At 42.0% G+C, this 20,373-nt stretch overlaps 2 protein-coding genes across 3 annotated transcripts; both read left to right on the plus strand.

Moving 5' to 3' along the window:
• The first annotated feature begins 31 nt into the window (after positions 1 to 31).
• On the plus strand, positions 32 to 8,170 carry kifc1 (kinesin family member C1). Of its 2 annotated transcripts, none has more exons than XM_039605072.1 (17): positions 32 to 240; positions 1,253 to 1,349; positions 1,729 to 1,822; positions 2,087 to 2,140; positions 2,289 to 2,372; positions 2,699 to 2,891; positions 3,005 to 3,170; positions 3,290 to 3,457; positions 3,671 to 3,784; positions 3,977 to 4,063; positions 4,166 to 4,363; positions 4,770 to 4,934; positions 5,069 to 5,207; positions 5,633 to 5,760; positions 5,851 to 5,924; positions 6,080 to 6,155; positions 7,441 to 8,170. In XM_039605072.1, the coding sequence occupies exons 1-17, from the start codon at positions 59 to 61 to the stop codon at positions 7,483 to 7,485; spliced, it is 2,064 nt and encodes a 687-aa protein (XP_039461006.1). In that variant the 5' UTR covers positions 32 to 58; the 3' UTR covers positions 7,486 to 8,170. The 2 variants fall into 2 exon arrangements, with proteins under 2 accessions (XP_039461006.1, XP_039461007.1); XM_039605073.1 differs by lacking the exon at positions 32 to 240 and adding an exon at positions 392 to 565.
• An 841-nt stretch (positions 8,171 to 9,011) lies between these two features.
• Positions 9,012 to 17,770, plus strand: zbtb22b (zinc finger and BTB domain containing 22b). Its single transcript, XM_039605262.1, is given in 7 exon segments — positions 9,012 to 9,156; positions 11,163 to 11,372; positions 12,099 to 12,848; positions 13,007 to 13,249; positions 13,251 to 13,286; positions 13,609 to 14,664; positions 15,470 to 17,770. Coding segments are annotated over 6 exon segments (2,319 nt in total). The 5' UTR covers positions 9,012 to 9,156; the 3' UTR covers positions 15,494 to 17,770.
• The last annotated feature ends 2,603 nt before the right edge of the window (positions 17,771 to 20,373 follow it).

Below are 20,373 nucleotides of genomic sequence, written 5' to 3' on the forward strand. Positions count from 1 at the left end.
ATGGGTTTCGTTTGATCATAAGTCAGTTAGAATTTGGCCTTTAGCACTGGAGACAAGTATGCAAACAGTGTATATCCCGCCCAAGCAGAAAACTCCGAAAGACAAAACAAGCATACACACGTATGGGGGCGGGGTTTGGGCTATCTCGGCCAATCACGGCAAGACGCTCACCAAGGTAGTTCAATTCAAATTTAAACGGTCGAGGACGGAGATCCCGCGGACACAGAAATTGTTTTTAAGGTAATTGTTTCATAAATTACATTGAAGTATGTGTTTTAATCTGCAGTTTGTGTTGCGGAGCTCGATTTAAACCGTAAGAGTGAAGTTTTGTAATTTAATGTAGCAGTTCCTTTTCATATTAAGGGTATCTGCCGTCAACGTTAGCGATCATAAGAACGGGTTTAATGTCTTTTGGTAATTTAATCGAAGCTGATTTAAAATTTAGCGTGTCCCAGTAAGATTTTCTATCTTGGATTAACTCGATAACTACGCAGGTTAAGTTTGGTTAATGTAAGTGCTAAAAACTGTGGACACAGTGGCTTTGTTTAGGCTCACATCATACTCGGTAAGTTACTAAAGTCGGACCTCTCTTATCGGGGTCTATTAAAAGTTTATCTAAGCTGAGTTAACGCTAAATCGTGGGATTTGCACTGTAAACGTAAATATCACGTTTTCGTGTGATTGATTTTCATTATTAGCAGGCAGTTTTATATGAGTGTTATATCCAAGCAGGTGTGGATCACCGTGCAACACCCTAGTTTGTCTCCATTGTATTGATTATTAGTACACCCAAGTCGAATCTGAGACGCCAACGTTATTTTAACAGCTACTTAATAAAACTTGGCTTTACCACGTCGTTACTGTCTTGTCAAAATAAATGTGGCACATGATATGCAAGTGACTGTTGTTGTTCTTGGTGTGCTTAATGGTAAATACAACTGCAACTCGGGTAACACGAGAAATTACTACATTACTACTAAATTGCTTTGGGTTTATTATTAGGGGAAAAAGTACAACTTAAATATCATGACAGGGTTTTACACATTTTTGGTGTCCAAACAATGTGTGAAAAGGCAGATTTCTGCCATTACTATATACAGATCTGCCTTGCATATAGCTGTAGTCAACCACTAAAGGCCCAATTTAAGAATAATGGTTTATATACAAAATCTGTGGCTGTTCATGATGAAGAAATAAACAAGTTTTTTTTTTTTTTCTTTGTATGTGTTTTTAACAATAATTTACCTCTTAGCCCACAACAGAGCATGTCCCGCCTGCCAGTAATGTCAAGTAAGAGGGTACTCGCGTGCAGCAGCGCGGAGAACGCCCAGGACTTGGCACCTGCACAGGTCTGTGTAAACCTTTCTATTTACCTTTTTACTGCTACTGTCTGACTTTTAGATTACTGTTAAGTATTTGTGAGTTTAATTTTTGCAGGAGGTGAGCCATCCTCACATGCACATGCAGGTATCTTAGAAGGCTAGTAAACCCCAGCTGGCCATGTTACTTTGCCTGAAAAGGTTTAGACAGTAAACTAAATTTCTTCTTATTGTTGCAATACAGCAGCTGCAGGGTTTGTGTTATAAAGGAGTTCTTGTTGTGGTACTTCAACATGGAAGCTCTTCTGTGTCTTCTGGGACATTTATCCCATGTGATGGCTTTTGTGTGACTCGGGTTTCGGGGTCAGACTTGTTCTCACTGTATGCTAATGGTGTCTTTGTTTTGCAGAAGAGACTCCGTAAGGATGCAGATCTGGTTAAACCAGCGGCTACAGTCATTGGTACCAAGCGACCTGCTCTTGCAGCAACCCGAGCACCTCTCTGTAAGTAACTTCTCAATCCCGAGTGTTGAAATCTTTTTGATTTACTCCAAACTAAACTGGTTTATGTTGGAGAACTACTTTATCTCAGTAAAGCACTTCATTAAGAGGCTGTCCCCACACTAAACCAGTCAAAAAGTAAAACGGCATTAACTTTATCTCAAAAATCATTGAGTAAAATACGTTTTCACATTGTATGTTGTGCTTCTGTCCTCTTATCATTTTGATAAAAATATGTACTTCTTTGTTTCACTCTCTCCAACACAGCTAGGCCACTCAGAGCTGCAGGAGCTGCCACTGTAGCTGCGGCTCCGTCTAGAGGTAAGAAACACTAAGTGTGTGTCGGGACTTCAGACGTTGTGGTCACAAACCTTCATCTGGAGCACTGTTAATGGACAGTGTCATATCTTGTACGTAGCTTAGTTCCAGATGAACATGTGATCATTTAATGCATCTATTTATTGTTTAGGTGTCATTAAGCAGTCTGTAGCTTCAGCTGCAGCAAAGGGAGGCAACATGAAGCAACCTGTTGTGTCCACCGGCACAAAAACAGGTGAGAAATTATTTCTGGTTGATTCTTTTCTTCTGACAACCAAATGTTAATATTTTGGGGCTTCAATTTGTTAATAACCCTCCATAAATTTTAAATGCATTTGAAAATGTTGTTTCAAAGTGTGAAATAATGGTCCCAAAAATTTGAAATAAGCCACAATTCTGAGTGAGTTTGTACAAGCACGACCATAAACATGAAGCACCTAAATGGAATTCAGCCGTCACTGGTTCATCTTTATGCATTTGATGCTTAAAGGTTGCTTCTGTAGAATAGTTTTTCTTAACAGACCGAAAAAACCAAATTGAAAACGTTGCTTTTGTGTACAGGTGGAACACAAAAACGAAACCCTTGGGATCTGAAGGGCAAGGTCAGCGACATGGAGGATAAGGTCCGTAACTACCAGATGAAAGTTAAGACTCTGAATCAGGAAAATGAGGTTCTCCAAGACTCGGTGTCCCAGAGCCAAAGAAAAATGGTGCAAGTGGAGAAGGAGCTTCAGATACAGAGGAGCCAGATCGGGTATGAGGGCTGTTTCATTTGGAAAATAAAAGTTCAATTAGGAATTTTACTCCTGAAATTGTCATGTTAATCACTGACAACTTCACTTTGCTTTTATCTTCTGGGATTTTTAGGGAGTATGAGAGGAAGCTGCAGGTGTTGGCAGGAGTCCAGGATGAGCTGGAGAAAGTCTTGAGTGATAAGAACTTTCTTCAGAAGGAGCTCACCAACTTGGAGGGGAAATACAAAGTGATGGAGACTCTCCGAGACAGCCAAGAAACGGAGCTGCAGACTCTGAAGGTAAAAGATTGACTGAACAGCAGCTGAGAATAGTCGTGCTTGTTTTTTATCACTAGATAAATGTACAGATGGGCCGACCTGCCAAACCTTAATATAATTTGTTGTTCTTTCTGCTCCAGATGAAGCTCTCTGTGCAGGAGTCGACTCTGGCCCGTGTGCAGGCAAACCTCAGAGACTCTGAGGAGGAGGTCCGGTCTCTGAAAGAAACTGTGGCACAGCAGAAGGATGAAATTTATGCTGGAGAGATGGAGCGCAGACGGCTCCACAACACCATACAAGAGCTCAAGGCAAGTTTGCCTCTGTTACCATTAAAAGTGCCTGTTCATGTGCACAAATTGTTCTTCAAATCCATACTGACTCTGATAAATAATATATGAAAATTTGCTCTGTTCTTTGATAATTTTTTTATGTGTGCTGGTCACATTTGTCAAATCATCCTTTGGATTTTACTGCAACCAATAAAACATTAAGTTTCAGTCTCACTCTTGTATCTCTTGCAGGGCAATATCAGAGTGTTCTGCAGAGTGCGTCCTCTGGTAGGTGGAGGCCTTCCCAAGCATATACAACTCGCCACAAGTGACAATAAAGCGATAACGCTGGCTAAAACCGAGGAGGTAAGAATGAGGACCGCTTAATGCATGTTTAAAGAAACTATTAGCTGTAGAGAATTTGATTTCTGTGTGAGTTAACATGTGTAACTCAGTGTCAGTGTGGATGTGCTTAACAAAGAGGAAGCAAGCTTTCTGCTTGGAGTTGTGTAAACAAATCACAAACAACCAACTGAACTGAGTTTTTGTGCTTTTCAGTCTCACACGGGCAAAACTGCAGACACTCAGAAGAATTACAACTTCAGCTTCGACCGTGTGTTTGGTCCCCGGACCTCTCAGCAGGAGGTGAATATCACATTTTACAGTATATCAAAGAATAAACGGTTTTTCATTTTGTGGTCCCCTCTTGTGCGTGGAGGAAAGTCCTAAATTTGTCTTTATCTTCAGGTCTTTGAGGAAATCTCCCTGCTGGTGCAGTCAGCACTGGACGGCTACAATGTCTGCTGCTTTGCCTACGGTCAGACCGGAAGTGGAAAGACGTACACCATGGAGGGGGACGAGTTTGACGAGACCAGAGGTGTCATTCCCAGAGCTGTGCAACAGATCTTTAAAGCTGCAGGAAAACTGGGAGAACAAGGCTGGGAGGTTGGTTTGGTTCATGTTTGAATGTCTAAAGAGAAGTGCAGTGGTAGTAATTATACAGGTTTAGTTTTACACGCTGGTAGAGCAGCAGCAGCTTTTAAACTGCAGACTATCTGAAAGACTTGAGTAGTAAGTGTTACAGGTTGTTCAGGACCAGACTGCTTTTCTACCACAGTCGACCATATTTCCTTAAGCACCAAAGATGATTTTGAGCGTACAGATATGAGTGGAACTTTTATGATTAATCCGCACTGTTAATGTTGTGCTTTTCTTCTTTTAGCCACAAAAGTTTCACATTGGTGTTAAATTGCTTCTCTCCTCAGTGTCAGAGGGATTTCACACTGCTGTCTGCTATGTGCTCTCGCGGTGCTTTTATGAGGGAATGTGCTCATTTTAGTTTTTATTTCAGTTCACGTTCACAGCGAGCTTTGTCGAAATCTACAATGAGACCCTGAGGGATCTTCTGTACACCGGCAAGTCCAGCAAGAGACCTGAGCACGAGATCCGCAAGACAGCCAGCAACGAAGTGACAATCACCAATCTCACCTATGAGCGGGTCATCAATGAGGATCAGGTACAGCAGACAGACATCTGTAGCTCGGAACAAAATTCATTTTAAATCTGCTGACAAATTGCTACCAAACTTTGATAAAATTTTATGTATTTGCAATGCTCTATATGTTTTAAAACGTTCCCTCGTCCTCTCAGGTTCTCGGTCTGATTGCTTTGGCCAATCAGAATCGCTCCACTGCCCAGACAGCCCAGAATGACCGCTCCTCTCGCTCCCACTCAGTCTTCCAGCTGGATATTGAGGGAGTCAATGCCGGCAGGGATGTCAAGTGCAAATGTGAGTATAATCCCACTGGAAGTACCAGCATCAGTAATGTGGTTTCTTCTTTTTGGATCTCTAATATTGAGTCTGGTTAGTTATTGTTACTGTAACCAGTGCAAAATCTGCTCTGATGACTCAAACGTTATTATCGTGTTTGAGTATTAAGATTACATTTAATGGAAGGAAAACCAGATCACTGCTTCCTATAAGAGCTGCTTTTCTCTGTGTGTGTGTGTGTGTGTGTGTGTGTGTGTGTGTGTGTGTGTGTGTGTGTGTGTGTGTGTGTGTGTGTGATCACTGTGTGTGTGTGTGTGTGTGTGTGTGTGTGTGTGTGTGTGTGTGTGTGTGTGTGTGTGTGTGTGTGTGTGTGTGTGTGTGTGTGTGTGCCTGTGTGTGTGTGTGGTGTGGCAGTGAGTGTGTGTGTGAAGAGCCAGTCTCAGCCACTCTGTGCCTGGTGGACGGCTGGCAAAGAGATGACCGCCATCAGGGTGACCGTTTCAAAGAGATGACCGCCATCAACGGCTCGCTGTCCAACCTGGGCATCGTTATCGCCGCTCTGGCCAACAAGGTCTGCAGCTGCGGTTTCTTTAGTCTTGGATGTCATACCTGCTTTCTTTATGTTTACAGTATTAATAATTTTTTGGCTTTTGTGTTTCAGGAGAGTTACGTTCCCTACAGGAACTCGAAGCTCACCTACCTCCTGCAGGGATGTTTGGGGGGAAACAGCAAAACGTGAGTTTGTTGACATCACAAATCTTTATATGGTGATACATAAAACTGAAGGAATTTATCCCCAATAAATATTTAACTGAGGGTTTGATCTCATCATTTCAGATTGTGACTGTTTGTTACTCTTTAGCACTAATTTTTGATGCTTTTATTTCCAGCTTGATGTTTGTTAACATCGCTCCGGAGCCCGACAGCTTTGGGGAAACTCTGAACTCATTGAGGTTTGCCAGCAAGGTCAGTGCAGTCTTGTTTCCAGTGTTCACTGGAAGGGTACATTAATGATGTCCTTACATTAGCTGCTTATGGTAAACCAAAGCCATACTCCATATCCATTTTAATACCTTGGTATGTAATTCATACCCACGTTTTGTCTGAAGAGTGGGGATGTTCCTGGCGACTTATTTACTAGTCGACTAATCGAAGGGGGAAATAATTAGACTAACCAACTAATGCAAAACCAAGGAACATTCAGATATAAATTTTCAGAACCGCCTAATGGAAACTGTCAAACTAGTACCAGAGGTATCTTAAACCATTTATCACATTCTGTTAAATACAATTGAAAACACGTTACTACAAAAGATGTTCATGTACTATTTAAATATGATGAAATCATTTGAGAATCTAAAACTACGACTGAGTGTGGCGCGTTGTGCTGTGCGTTAAGAATAATTCAGGCTGCTGAAAATTCATGACAACCTCTTCAATAAAAACAGAAATTTAGTAACAAAGTCATAAATTATACAGCTGTTTTCTAGTCAGGTTGTGGGGTCAGCAGGAAGGACCACAGCTGATAGATGTAAACTGTCTAGCATGACCTGGGACGCTGGGGCCTCCTCCCGGTAGGACGTGCCCAGCTGGAACACCTTGCCCAGGAGGTGACAGCCATAGCTGCCTCCTTTTGGTGTGAAGGAGTAGTGACTCTACTCTGAGCCCCTCCCCCATTGACTTAACTGCTCTCCTAAAGGAGAGGTTATCCACCTGTCAGAGAAAGCTCATTCCTCCGTGTGTATCTGCGATCTCAGTGTTAACAAGAAGATCAGGGTAGATTAATAGATTTATGGTGTTTCTCAACAACAGTGCGCCATCTGGTGGCAAATGGCTGCCTAACATTTAGAACACAATGTACCAGCATTGGGTATCAATTAAAATTTTAACAATTAGATTGAACAACTAGAAAGTCTGATACAGACTAGTGACAATTAGTCGACTAGTCACGTAAATCCCTGAGAGCCCACAGAAGTGGCCTGCACCATGTGCGTGGTTTGCTTTGCAGCTTTGGGGAAACTCGTCTGCAGTGGAATTTCTTTGAGCTATTGATTCATTTATTTTTTTTCTTCTAATTAATGTGAAAAATGGTGGCAAAAGTGGATGAAATGAGTGATTCCTAGAGTTACATGTCAGTTTACAGGGTAGGGATTAAGTGGTATTTATACTGTAAACTTAAGTGTACAGGGATTTGAAGTTTCACTGTAAATTTAACATTTTTGACAATTTTGTTTTGTTTTCTCTCCCACAGGTGAACGACTGCGTCATCGGGACAGCGACAGCCAACAAAAAGTAGAAAATTATTAGCAAAGTCCTGAGTTTTCTACTTTTTAGGTTCATCTCAGGTTTCCACACTCGCTGAGTTTGTCATGACATGCTCACAGAGTATCTATACATGTAAAAATTCAGTTTCTTCTAATTAGTACTTCAAACAACTTGTCTGAATCTAAAATGCTTGAAACCTTCCATATATCTGTAGTTGTGTGTAGTAATGCTAGCTTCGCCACAGAAGGAGTTGCTGTGCATTTCAATAAAAAGAAAAAGGAAAAAAAAAAAAAGATTATTGATTTAACTGCAGATTTCACACATTTAAGGTTTTCAGTGGGCCGTTCCTCACTATATTTTATATTTGTGCTTTGAAAGCAGGGCGTCAGTGTTTAGTGACTTTTCAAAGCAGCTATTTTAGTGTGAAGTGAGAGGTAAACTCAGAAATTAGTGAGTTTTGTTTAGTGTAACTCTTGTGTTTACCTGCTGTTGGAAATGAATGACGGTAACATTGAGTGTTTTCACCAATGTTAGATTATGTTTGTATATACTGTATACTGGCTATTTTACAAGTCTACATCACTTTTACTGATTTTTAGTTTTCTTTTACCTGTTTCCTTGTCCGCCATATCATTAGTATGTTTCATGGAAATTAAATGTTTATTTAACATGTACGCTATTACATTTACTCTACAAATAAAACCAAATTTAAAGGCTTTTGCGTCTGCTTTGTTTTTCTGTTTTGTTTTGTTTTTTTTTTAAGTGTTTTCTTTTCTTTCTTAAAATTATGAAGCCATCTTGGATGCCATTTCACTGAGTGTGGGGAAATCTCCCACACTTTTCCATCACTGCTTTGAATGCACAGACTAGTCTTAATGTTAATCTTTACAAATATTAACACTGAATATTTACAATTATACATGGTAATTATGAGGGTTTTTTAATGATCATGTGTGACGTTTGTAATTATTATACATGGATAAATAATAACCATGTATATACCATTTTCACTTGCAGCAAAGGATAAATTGTTATTTGTGTGCAAGGTAAAACACAGCATGATGTGTGATAGTAGATGGTTTTCTCCAAAAAGAATACACTCCCTCTACTTCATGAAATATTACTTGAGGATTATTCATCTATTTATTAGTTAGGCAAGCTATTTATGTATTTTAAATATTAAGTTATCAATTTTAAATCATGATCTCATTCTTGTCCTGGTCCATACTGTGAAGGCACGACGTAAGAAGTATCTGTAAGGGTTTAGGTTTCTTCGGTGTCCAGTACAAAATGTAAATTTGAACTTCATATTCTTATTTTCTTTCAAATTAACCTTACTGTTTTTAAAGTTTCTTCTCTAATGTGTTGTATTTAAATAGTTAAAGTTTAAACCCAGCCTGCAGTCAGATTTAGTTGTTTGTTTGTAAGACGGTGGTTTTCAGCAGCAGTGATGTATGAGCAGCATGTTTGAGTGTTTTCAGGGTTTTTTTAGTTTATTTTGTGTCGGCCGAAGTCTGGCTCGTCTGTCTGGGTCGCTCTTAAAGGCGACGCGTGGCTGTCTGCTGCTGCGGAGATCAGCTGCGAGGAGCTTTTTCTCAAAAATGCTCCCCAAACTTCAGGGCCTGGATGAACCGGCAGGACCCGCCGCCCTCCGCTCGGTCAGAGGCCGGACTGTAACGGGCTCAGGTGTCAACTGAAAACGGTGAGTTTAACGGCGGCGGCGGCCCGGCTGGGCTAGCTAGCAGGCTAACGTCACATCTGTGCGGCTGTGATTGGAGTCCGGAGCTCTGACGGTTTTCCAGATGCCGCCGTTTGTCTGTCTGAACGGGAAGACCGCCACCGGGGAAAAACATCTGCACCACGAGCACAGCTGCATTTCCAACCAGCAGCTTCGCTTTTGTAGCGGTAAAGTTAAACTGTGCAGTCCAGCTGTTGATTTTTTTTTTTTTTTTTCTCCCCATAAAGTCTGCCGGTGATGTCCGGCGTGGACTGTGCGGGTTTCTGATGATTCATTAATGAGTTTAATGAAGGAGGCTCTGCACAGATGTGCTGCTCGAGTTTAATGTGAAGTTCAGACGGACACTGATGATGTCACTGTCATAACTACAGTAAATATTTGATGTGCAGCATAAACTGAGCAGCTGATTATAATTGGGCGTTTAGGTTTGTTATTGAACTCTAGTATTTATTTTTGTTTCACTTTGTGTTTTTACCTTGTTTTGTTTTTGGTTTCAATCGTGTTTATGTTATTGAGCTGTTCTGGTTGCAGCTGTTCAGTCAGAGGTTGTGTTGAAGGTTTTTGGCTGCTGTAACTTTTGGGATTAACAAAGTTTAGTTTGTGTGTGATGTGCAGCCTGTCAGTGATTTCACAGACAGGCGGATAAAATCAGGCTGTCACTGTCCTCCAACTGAGGCTATCTGCTTCCTTAATGCCTCAGGTGGGACAGATTTCCAGTGTTTCTGAGGTAAAATACAAATCCTTTCTGACCATTAACATCTCTAATGGAGTCAGTTTCTCTGTCTCTGTCATCGTCAATGAGTTCAACATGATTATATATATAAACTTCAACCATTTTAACTGAAACATATGGCTTTGAGTTTTCAGGTAACATTATTTTTTTCCATTTAAGTTATTTAAATGTAATTACTTTTGGAATAAAAAGGTCAGACTAAAGGAAAATATTACTTCTGATGTTCAAAGAAAGTGCGTCACTGTTAAATTTATAGTTATTATTTGAATAACCTGCCTGCATATCATTACATCAGAAAAGACTGACAGGTGTAGGTGATGATGTAAGACTGCACCAGCAGTTACTCTGAGCTGTATAAGCACCATCAGCAGTCATTCCTGAAGTTTTCCATAAATATTTTTACCAAAACTTTTATAAAGGTTACAAATGCTCATTTTATCACATTTTAGTTAGTTTACCTTAATTACTGATAAATATCTTCAAGTTTGCATTTATATTACCTACAGTCACATTCCTCTGTGATGCACTTCGTTTTAAATCCAGCATAGTTGAGTTTAAAGCCCTTCACCTCTAAAATTACCATAAATTTAATCAGAGATTTGGCAATTAGTTGATTAACTGATTGAGAGAAATTACATCAGTAACAATTATTTAATCATTAATTTTGTGTAATTTTAAAGAAGAGACAGCTAAAATTATGTTTCCACTCTGAGGATTTTCAGCTTTTCTGTAATTTTTCAGTCTCTTCTCTTTATATATTTATGAAAATGAAAGAAACTAAATAAAAAAAAAGATTAGTTTATATGGAAAATAACTGTTGATTGTTTCAGCACATCTGTGAATGTTTTATAGAAAGATCTGAACCCTCTGCTGTGAGCGAGGTGGGGATTTGTTGCAGGGCTGTTGTCCTGCTCTAGTTCCAACAACCCAGTAACCCAATAAACTGCAAAATGCAATCACGGTTGTTTTTATAAATAGAACTGCTGTTTTTCTTAACATGATATTTTATTTAATACCTAATTACCTGAGAGGTGCAGTCATGTGACCCATTCAAAGAGCTTCCTCCATACTTGAATAGATTCACTGTTCGTGTAATTTAAAGCCTCAGATTTAAAGCCTCAGCCTCGTCAGCACAACCTGCCAGTCAGCAGGAACAAACCAGGAAGGACTGCCATGAATCTAAAGTCAGAGTTTAACCTCCGGCTGTGGGAGTCATGAAGGTTTTTCTTCCTCACAGATGCAGTCTGTGCCCATGGAGGTGGGAAGCAGCAGCAGCGGCTCAGTGGTTCAGGTTTGCTTCCCCAGTGCTCAGACCTCGGTGCTGGACAGCCTGAACCGGCAGAGAGAGGATGGCAGCCTCTGCGACCTCTCCATCCACGTCCAGGGACAAGTGTTCAAGGCCCACCGCTGCGTCCTGGCTGCGTCCTCGCCCTACTTCCACGACCAGGTGGATGAACACACTGACTCTCACTCATTCAGCTTTTGGAAGTTTTATTGGATCTTTATTAGCGTTAAATGAGAATAGCTGTCACAGTTTGTGCCTGAGCAAAACTTTAGACCATAGACTGCCTATAGAAAAACAGACAGGTGACAGGATTAGTTGGTCTTACAGACATTTTCAGTCAGTTGTGTAATCAGTAGCTTGTTTGCATTTTCTCCCAGTTTTCTCTGCTAACACAAGATCTGTGTCTTTGACACGCTGGAGACATAAAATGTGAATCTGGGTTTGAAGCCATCTGTCGCTTCTTATTTCTACCTCAGAAAAACAGAATAAATGAGGCGAGACAGAATAGATGTGAACAGTCACGCAGGTTAATTATATGGGAGCTCAGAGTTAGAAGATAATAAAGACCTACTGTGTGACAGCAGCCTCACACAAACACTTTACTTGTGCTTTTTTATGCTGTAATTATTGGTTTTCGAGAGAGCCTCAGTCATCTGCCAAATATCTGCTTAGTGAAACTGGTGGGAGGTTTCATCAGACCCCTGTTACCTGTCTGAGGGGCTGGCAGACAGATTTACTGTCTGTACACCAGAAAATAACTCGGAGCTGGACTCTGACCATGTGGGTAATGTTGCAGTGTGACGAGGGAGAGGAGGAGGAGGCACGAGGGATCGTTACAAAATGAAAAAGCTTCATTACTGTGATGTTGTGATCTCTATCTGCCTCCAGGTACTACTGAAGAACATGTCCACGGTCTCCATCCCAGCAGTGATGGACCCGCTGGCGTTTGAGAGCGTGCTGAGCTGCGCCTACACGGGTCAGCTCCGGATGCTCCGCGATGACATCGTCAACTACCTCACAGTGGGCAGCGTCCTACAGATGTGGCACATTGTGGACAAATGCACGGAGCTGCTGAAGGAGGGCCGAGCCGCGGCGGCAGGAGGGAGCGGAGGAGGTGGAGGAGGTGGGGCTGTGCAGGATGGAACGAGTGGAGCTGGAGGATCAGCCAACTCCGGCTGTAGCAGCAGCAATGGTGACGGTGGAGCAGGTGGTGGTAATGGAGCTGCTGGTGCTGGAAGTGTTGGTCAAGTACAGGTTGGGGAGTCTAACGAACCCCCGCGAGCCTCCCAGCCTCCCAGCCGCCCGTCGGTGAGCGAGAGCCAATCACCCAGCAGCACCAACTACTTCAGCCCCAGGGACGGGAGCAGCTTTGGGGGAGGTGGCGCGGCTGCAACGGGGGCTTCTGGGGATGGAGGCGGGGCTAACAACACCCCCAGCTACTGCACTCCATCAGGAGGCGAAGAAGCCTTCCTTATTGAGGAGGAAGATGAAGCCGAGGAGGAAGAGGAGGAGGTGCTATACCATCAAAGGAAACGAGGAAGCACAGGAGGAGGAGGCAGCGGGAGGAGGAAGAAGATGAGCTCAGTGTCAGAGCAGGAGGTCGGGGTCAGCGACAGCTTTGGGGTTTCATCCTATCAGGTGAGGTCTGAGCAACCTGAAGATAGTCGACCTTTAATTTGTATGAAGAGCTTTTATTTTGAAAGAAAAGTTGAACTTTAATAATCGAGTTAGTGTTTACAGTTTGTTTGTTTGTATCCTGTGTTTTCTGTACATAATGTAAAATATCTCAATAAAAGGATGGAGAGGACTCTGCGTTACCGCTGCAGAAGCGTCCCACCTACAGCCAGCCCAGCATCATGCCTCGCAAGCAGTGGGTGGTGGTGAAAACCGAACGGATGGAGGACGACGACCTGATCGTGGTCTCCGGGGAGGAAGGAGGAGAAGACGAGGAGGACGAGGATGAGAGGGAGATGGAGCTGGCACGAGAGCGGGAAAGGAGCAACTTCAACATCTCGAACGTCAGGAGCCTTTCAGGCGAAGCTCGGGGGCAGAGCGGACAACGACATGGACTCACAGGTGAGCTGGAACTGTAGTGTAATCAGATTACAGCTTTAATTATCCTGACAGTAGCTGAGGGGTGGTTTGCTTTGTAGAAATATTGACGCAGACCTGTTGTAAACTGGTGCTGTGGTGGTTTTGCATATGACCAGTAGAGGGCGCTAAAACGTCACACAAAGAATTTCTAACTTAGAAATTTCTATCTTTAGTTGAGGTACAGCAACCAGAATGTGTAAAAAACATCATTTTTACCAGAAACCTTTCTTCATTTGTGCATCTGCTCTACAAATAACAGATATTTTTATATAATCTTAACCTCTAATATGTTTCCTGTCTGTAGGTCGATTACTGCCAGTCTTCAGAGGACTACCTCAAGTTTGAAGGAAGTCTCATGGACCAAACTTTAGCGCAACACCTTCACGATGGCGCTGCAGGTCAGAACCAGAACGCTAACCGGGCGGTTTCGGCGCTGCTGGGTCAGGTTCAGTCTGCAGCCTCGGCCCGGGCTCAGCTCTTCCCACTGGACATGCAGGGAAACCAGATCCTGCTGTACAGCCAGGCCTCTGGACTCCCGCTGGATGCTAGCGCGCCGCCTCTGGGGATGGCAGGTGGTATGATCGGAGGGTCATCCTTCAAAGGTCCCAGTATGGAGCATGGTGCGGTTCACCTGTCGGTGCAGGGTGGTTTGGGGGTGGATGGCGCAGAGAGCGGAGGAATCGGAGGTGGAGGCGGCAGCAGTGGCGGCGGCTCTGGGGGTTCAGGGAAAGTGTTCATGTGTCACTGCGGTAAGACGTTCACCCACAAGAGCATGAGGGACCGCCACATTAACATGCACCTGGACCTGCGGCCCTTCCACTGCCCCGTCTGCGCCAAGAAGTTCAAGATGAAGCATCACCTCACCGAGCACATGAAGACGCACACTGGCCTGAAGCCGTACGACTGCCTCGGCTGCGGCAAGAAGTTCATGTGGCGCGACAGCTTCATGAGGCACCGCTCGCACTGCGAGAGGCGTAGCGGGCTGGGAGAGAGCGGCGAAGGTGGAAGCGGCAGCGATGGAGGGAGGAGAGGTGGAGGAGGAGGTGAGGATGGTCCAGATCTGATTTCCTCCCCTCACCTCCTCCTGTCTGCAGGTGAGGGTGGGCAGGGAGGCATCCTGGGAGGTGGAGCGAGGGGAGGAACGTCAGTGTTGTCCCCGCAGCACGGCGGCCTCTCAGCCGCAGGAAGTGGCGGTGGTAACAGCAGCATGAGTAACAGCAGCAGTGCCGCTCTGAGCAACAACATGGCCGCTGCTGCAGGGGCGCTCCTCGGGGCAGTCTCCCAGAGCCAGGGTCAGGGATCTGTGATGTTTGGCGGTCTGGGGTTGGGTCGGGGTGCGTGTGAGGAAGACGTGTGCGAGGTCAGTGCCAATGAAAGTAGCGTGACTTAAACCAAAATGTGTGTTGAATCCAACGGGCGCCTCTTTCCAAGCAAACAGCTGCTGGTTCCTTCTGCTGCTCTGAAAAGAAGAAGCTCAGTGAGAAGCTCTGAAACTCTTTTAACTGCCGACACGTTTCAAACAGAGGTCGAGTAAAAAACAGGCGAGGCTCCCGTTGGACACGCACAACCTGAAGGACCTCCAGGAAAACGAGACTTTGAGTTTCCACTCATCTGCTGTGGTGTTTCTGAGACAAACGTGTGTGCTGGTGAAACTTGTTGTTATCCACAGTTCAGAATACTCTGAATCGTGGCCTCGTAGAAACGGACCTTCTGTCTCTGAGTATTTGTTTAAAACGCCTGAGACGATTAGTTTATTTTGAGTGAATAATATACGTGTTTGTCCGGAGGAAACCAAAAACTAAAAGACAGCGCTTCTCTAACTGTTACCTTCTGTGGGGACATATAGTCTCAGTAGAGTAGAAAAATGGCTGTTCTGAATTGCTGTGACTTTCTGCAGTATTGTTTTGTGATATATTTCCTGTGATTGGCGTAAAAAACATAAATCTGCAAAAACAAATTGAACCTGAAAATAAATTGTTTTTTTTAAAGCTCCGGGGTTCATGAAACTCTCAGCTGACTTAATCAGACGCTAAACGTTTGTTTGAACCAAGAAAAATGCAGATTTGTGTTTTTTCTAACATTCCTCACAGCAGCAGCAGCCCTGCAGTCTTTCCTGCCTCGGTCCCACAAAACAGACCAAACTCAGCACTGCCATGTTGTTTCAGATGATGCTGCTGGTACCAGTTTGAAGCCCAGCCTGAGGATTCAGCTCCGAGAAAACAAAGAGCCACATGTAGCATATAGACTGTATGTAGAAGATGGACACAGCCACCATGACATGTTCTAGTTACTCCAACTACTGACTATGGAACACACCATAAATGAGGAAAACGTATGTATAAATAGGCTCAGATTTCTGCTAGTTTGACTCATAACAGACTAATAATTAAAGATACTAGAATTTCAAAACTGAAGCACAGACATGTTGTACCTCATAGTAAGATAACTTATTTAATTCTCTCATACTTCCATTAAAAATGCTTCACAAACACAGTTCACTCAGCAGATGTGACGCCTGTAAGCTACAGTCAGTACCATCAGTTTAGGGAGACACATCCTAACTTTGGGCCTTTGTAAAATCTAATGAAGGGAGTTATATGGAGTACAGCTGCTATGAAAAGGGAAAGTACTAATAGAAGGCAAGATAATTTTGTACCAGGCTTTAAACAGCTGGGAGGAGGCCTCGGGGCAGAACCAGATGAGCTGGAGAAGGTGACTGAACTCAGCTTAGACCCAGATAGGCAGCAGAAAATGGGTGGATGGCCTTGACATGTTTATTCCTTCTTTGAAATAACCTGTGTTTGCTTAATTTTTCATGCCCGGGCCCTTCCGTTTGGTATAAATGATAATTAATAATAAACTGTGCTCTTGCATGGTCTGCAGATCACCGGGCTCAGAGTGTCAAACACCTGCTGGCCTCAAAGTGAAGCAAACATCAGCAAATACGTAACAAAATAAAAGCTTTGAAACATCCAGCACAAACAGCAGTTACACCATTAAAGTTTAGGTCTGTAGCAACAAAATGCAAACTGGACTTTAAGCCTGTGTTGGATTTACACGTGGTTCTTTATTTTAGCTGAACCTTCAGTAGCGCCGTCACAAAGGGAAGCCTGTTGATCTCAGTCATGTATGAAAGGAGGAATATTTCTTTAGGCTGCTCATTTATTGACGTGTGCAGCTCGAGCCTGACTCTCAAAGTGACTTTCAAACATGTTCACGTGTGGAAGTTCAAAAGTCGAAGCTAAACTTATTTCAGCTCTACACAAACACAAACACTACCTGTAACTGATCACTTCCCCCTCTGGAGCTTTTATAGCTGGAGGCGACTAACTTACTGTTTTGCTGCTGCTTTCACTTTATTACTTTGTTGTTTGCAGAGTTTTTGCGCTTTGAAGAGTATAAAATATTCTTATTGCTGTAAATATATAGAAATATACGTCATCTACTCATCAGGCCGGGAGCAAAGTCTAGATGCTGTTTGATCTGATTTTTCAGAGGAGGAAGTCTGAGAGTTTCTCTACAAGGTTTCCTAAAAATCCTCCTACCCAGCAGCCATCTGTTCAGTAATGTTTAGTTCACTGAGGTCTTATCTAAGCTACACAGTGTACCTCGTCTGAGTGTCTGACAGCACATTTAGATAAAGTTATGGAGGCGGGTGAAGACTGAACCTCATCTTCAGCAGCTGTTCTGCACACTGAGAGTCAAATATCGTTTATTTTGTTTGTTATGAAGAGAGATTTCTGTCCTTGGATTTCCTTATATTTTTATTATTTTCACATGTTTTCTGCTTCTTTTAGATTTCTTTAAAGGTTCTTTGAGGAAAACGTGTTCCAGAAGTTTGTAAATGCACCGAATTTCTGATGGTTTGATGACCACATTGTTCTCTGAGCTTGATTGGTCATTGAGCTCACCTGACCTAAGCATTAATGGAGAATCATGAAGAGAAATATGAGAAACACTCGACCCGAAATACAGATGAGCTGAAGCGCACATCAAAGCAACCTGGGCTCCAATAATAATCATTACAGTTTGAAAACTTCCAATATTTGACTTTATGTGTAATGAATCTGAACACAGAAAATATGAAAATTTGATGGTTGTGATATTCAAATGTTCTTAGATGCACGAGTACACAACATGATAATGTTTTGTGACAGGCGCTTCTTTTGGAGTAGACGATTAGATTTTGGAGCATAATTCTAAAAATGTTGATGAGGGAACAGTGACATCATTGTTGTACTGCTTAACCCTTAAAGCTAACAGGCTAGCAGATTGACATAAAACATAATAATATAAGTTATCATTGAGCTTATAGAGAGAAGCTGATTTATATATACTTTATGTGTAGAAGAACCTAATCAGGCAGACATTATTTAAAACTTAAAGCAAAGGTCTGCAGTTACTCATGCTTTCATTGTATTTTTAAAATATTTTCCTCAGTGTGGTTTTTAAACTTTACTAACTGGTTTGATATTTTAAAAAATGATTAATTAATTGAGTAACTAAAAATAATCGACCTTTTAAAGTCTTTGAGGTTTTTTTTTAAAGCAGTGTTTTTGTTTATTTACATGTTGCTTGCAGAAGTTCAGTTTAAAGTTTTCTATTGTTCATTCACAAAAAAGCAAAAACACTGAACTCAGATCAGTTTGTTTACTTTACAGAAATGTAACCTCATAGTTTCACTGTACAGATTGTTCTTTAGACCCGCTGTGGTTTAGGTGCAGTACTTACTGTGTGCTGAGACTTTACAGCATCAGTACAGGATGCGTTTAGGGACCGTTTTATTGCTGCTGAAAACACAGACAGGTGTATTAAACCACAGGTGAGCAGTTCTTCAGCCTGAATCCCATTTACTGTAGAGGATTTCTCCTTTTTCAGGCCACTATTAAAAAAGAACATAACCTTTATGGCTTACCTGCCCAAGTTGAGTCAGTGTGCCATCTTGTGGTACAAATTGGTATTGCACTGAAGTGCAACCCCAAAGCCTGCAGGATGAGTACGGTATGCAGATGTTTTAGACTCAGATGTTTTGGAGCTTTTTATTCACATTCTGTTGATTGTTTAGTTTATTTTGAAATGTTTTCAGGTCTGTGCTAGAGTGAAGAGAAAAGAGAAAATTACAGCGTTAAATACAAAATGAGTGCAATTAAAGAGAAACGTTTTCCATGACGGGAGGTGTGTTATTATGTGGATCAATAAGTAGTTTTTTAAAAAATTTTTCTCAGTGGCTTTCCTTTCAAAGAGCTGTTCCACCCTCTGGTCATACAGGTGTTACTGTTACACACCTCTGCAGCAGTGTGATAATTGTGTGTGTTTATGAAAATCAGACTCCGGCGTGCAGCACAGAGCAGTTATTGGTGACCTCATGAATATTTAGCCTTTAGAGATGTTTTCCAGCTCAAAGAGATTCAGAGTGAATGTTTTACCTTCTGTGAAGGTTCAGTTTAGATGTTTTATACGCAGGTTTGGAGCTCAAACTCGGTGAAGACTGTTGGCTTTTGTACAGTGACCTTTGACCTCCAGAGTTTCCTGTATGACTCAGATTTGGTTGTTTGGGTTTGATCCTGTTTGTTTTTCTCGACTGCTGAACGGCTGCAGAGAAAACTCAGTGACTGTGTGAGAGACGTCTAAATATGATGATTTCATGTTTAAATGTGGAGATTAATGCATTTAAACACTTTACACATGATGGTCATGTGACCAAAACAAGTAGTTCATTTGTTTGTTTATTCATCCAGTTTTATGTTCAGACAACCTAAAGCTGTTTGTACTGACAGTAAATTTTACTTCAGGAGTCGTTGATGTTGGATTATGTTCAGGACGTCAGAGTTAATGTTTCCATGTGGTGTAAACTGATACAGGAAGGTCAAAAATTGGTGTGTATCTGATAAAGTATGTGTTAAATAAGAGATGTTTTTTTTAAAAAAGGTAAAGCTGCATTGAAAATAATTCATATTGTGACAAAGACGAAGATAAAACCTGAAGAATGTGTTTTCTGCATTGACATGTTCCACCAGCGGGGCCTGTGGAAGCACAGACCCAACAGACGTGTTTGTTCCTGAAAGCTGCACAGACCGCTGTGATAATTTGAGCTTCTTTTGTCAGCTGAACATCTTTAAATGCAGATTTGTTTCCTCTAAAAACAAAACAGGTTCCAGACCAAAGATGGTTCACAGTATTTATCAGCTTTGACTCTCCGGTGTGTGACGGGTCTGAGCAGATCTCGATGCCTTTTACTGCCCTGGGTTGAAATGATGAGTGTAGATGTTATTATTCTGTCTCCTGCAGCTTTCACATTAAACTGTACAGAAACTAAAAACCATCAGTCTACATCACAGGGAAAAAAAGAGCTCAAAATATTTTTACTGAGAGAAATGAAACGATTGAAGGATCTCAGAGTTGCTGCTGAAAACCCGACTTTAGTATTTTTGTTATTTTCATACATTAAACTTCCTTCGTGTCCTCTGACTGACCAGCTGATTGTTGAACAGTGATAACAGAAAATGACATGTGTAAATCCTGAGTGGTACTAATAATGTATTAAACTACAGTACATCAGTATTGTCCTCCACCTTGTAACAAAATGATGGATTAATAAATTATTTGGTGAAAATAACCTTTGTTTGATTTCATTTTACTCCTTTTCTTTGATGACTTTCATCAGGGTGCATGTAAACAGACGTGCTGCATCACAACTAACCTTTCTAAGTCGTTTTCTTTTCTGCTGTTATGGAACATTCAAAGCTGCATTTTGGTGGTGCATTAATTGATTACAAACATGAGTGAGTCATCTGAGTGAATTATATTAATTTTTGTGATTATTGTCTGTACAGTGTGCATTACACTGGTGCAGTGTCTCCTCACAGGAAGACAGCCAGCTGCCTCGGCCCTGTCTGTGTGGTGTCTGATCGGGTTCTCTCTAAGAGTGACCGTGGTTATCTCGGCTGGACTGTATGGAATAAACAACCTTTCATAATATTTTTGATGCCCTCGGTTGTTACTCTTTTTAAATGTAAGTAGTAATAGACTGGCTTGTTTTTTGTGCATACATGTGTGAGGACGTGCTTGT

This window comes from Oreochromis aureus, linkage group 22 (genome assembly GCF_013358895.1).
Source record: "Oreochromis aureus strain Israel breed Guangdong linkage group 22, ZZ_aureus, whole genome shotgun sequence".
Taxonomy (NCBI): Eukaryota; Metazoa; Chordata; class Actinopteri; order Cichliformes; family Cichlidae; genus Oreochromis; species Oreochromis aureus.

What these genes read in the sequence shown, in the direction of transcription:
- kifc1 (XM_039605072.1), top strand. Translation starts at nt 59, where the DNA reads ATGCAAACAGTGTATATCCCGCCCAAGCAGAAAACTCCGAAAGACAAA. An exon ending in AGCTGCGGCTCCGTCTAGAG is followed by an intron (nt 2,141 to 2,288) that starts GTAAGAAACACT and finishes TTTATTGTTTAG; the next exon opens with GTGTCATTAAGCAGTCTGTA. An exon ending in CGGAGCTGCAGACTCTGAAG is followed by an intron (nt 3,171 to 3,289) that starts GTAAAAGATTGA and finishes TTTCTGCTCCAG; the next exon opens with ATGAAGCTCTCTGTGCAGGA.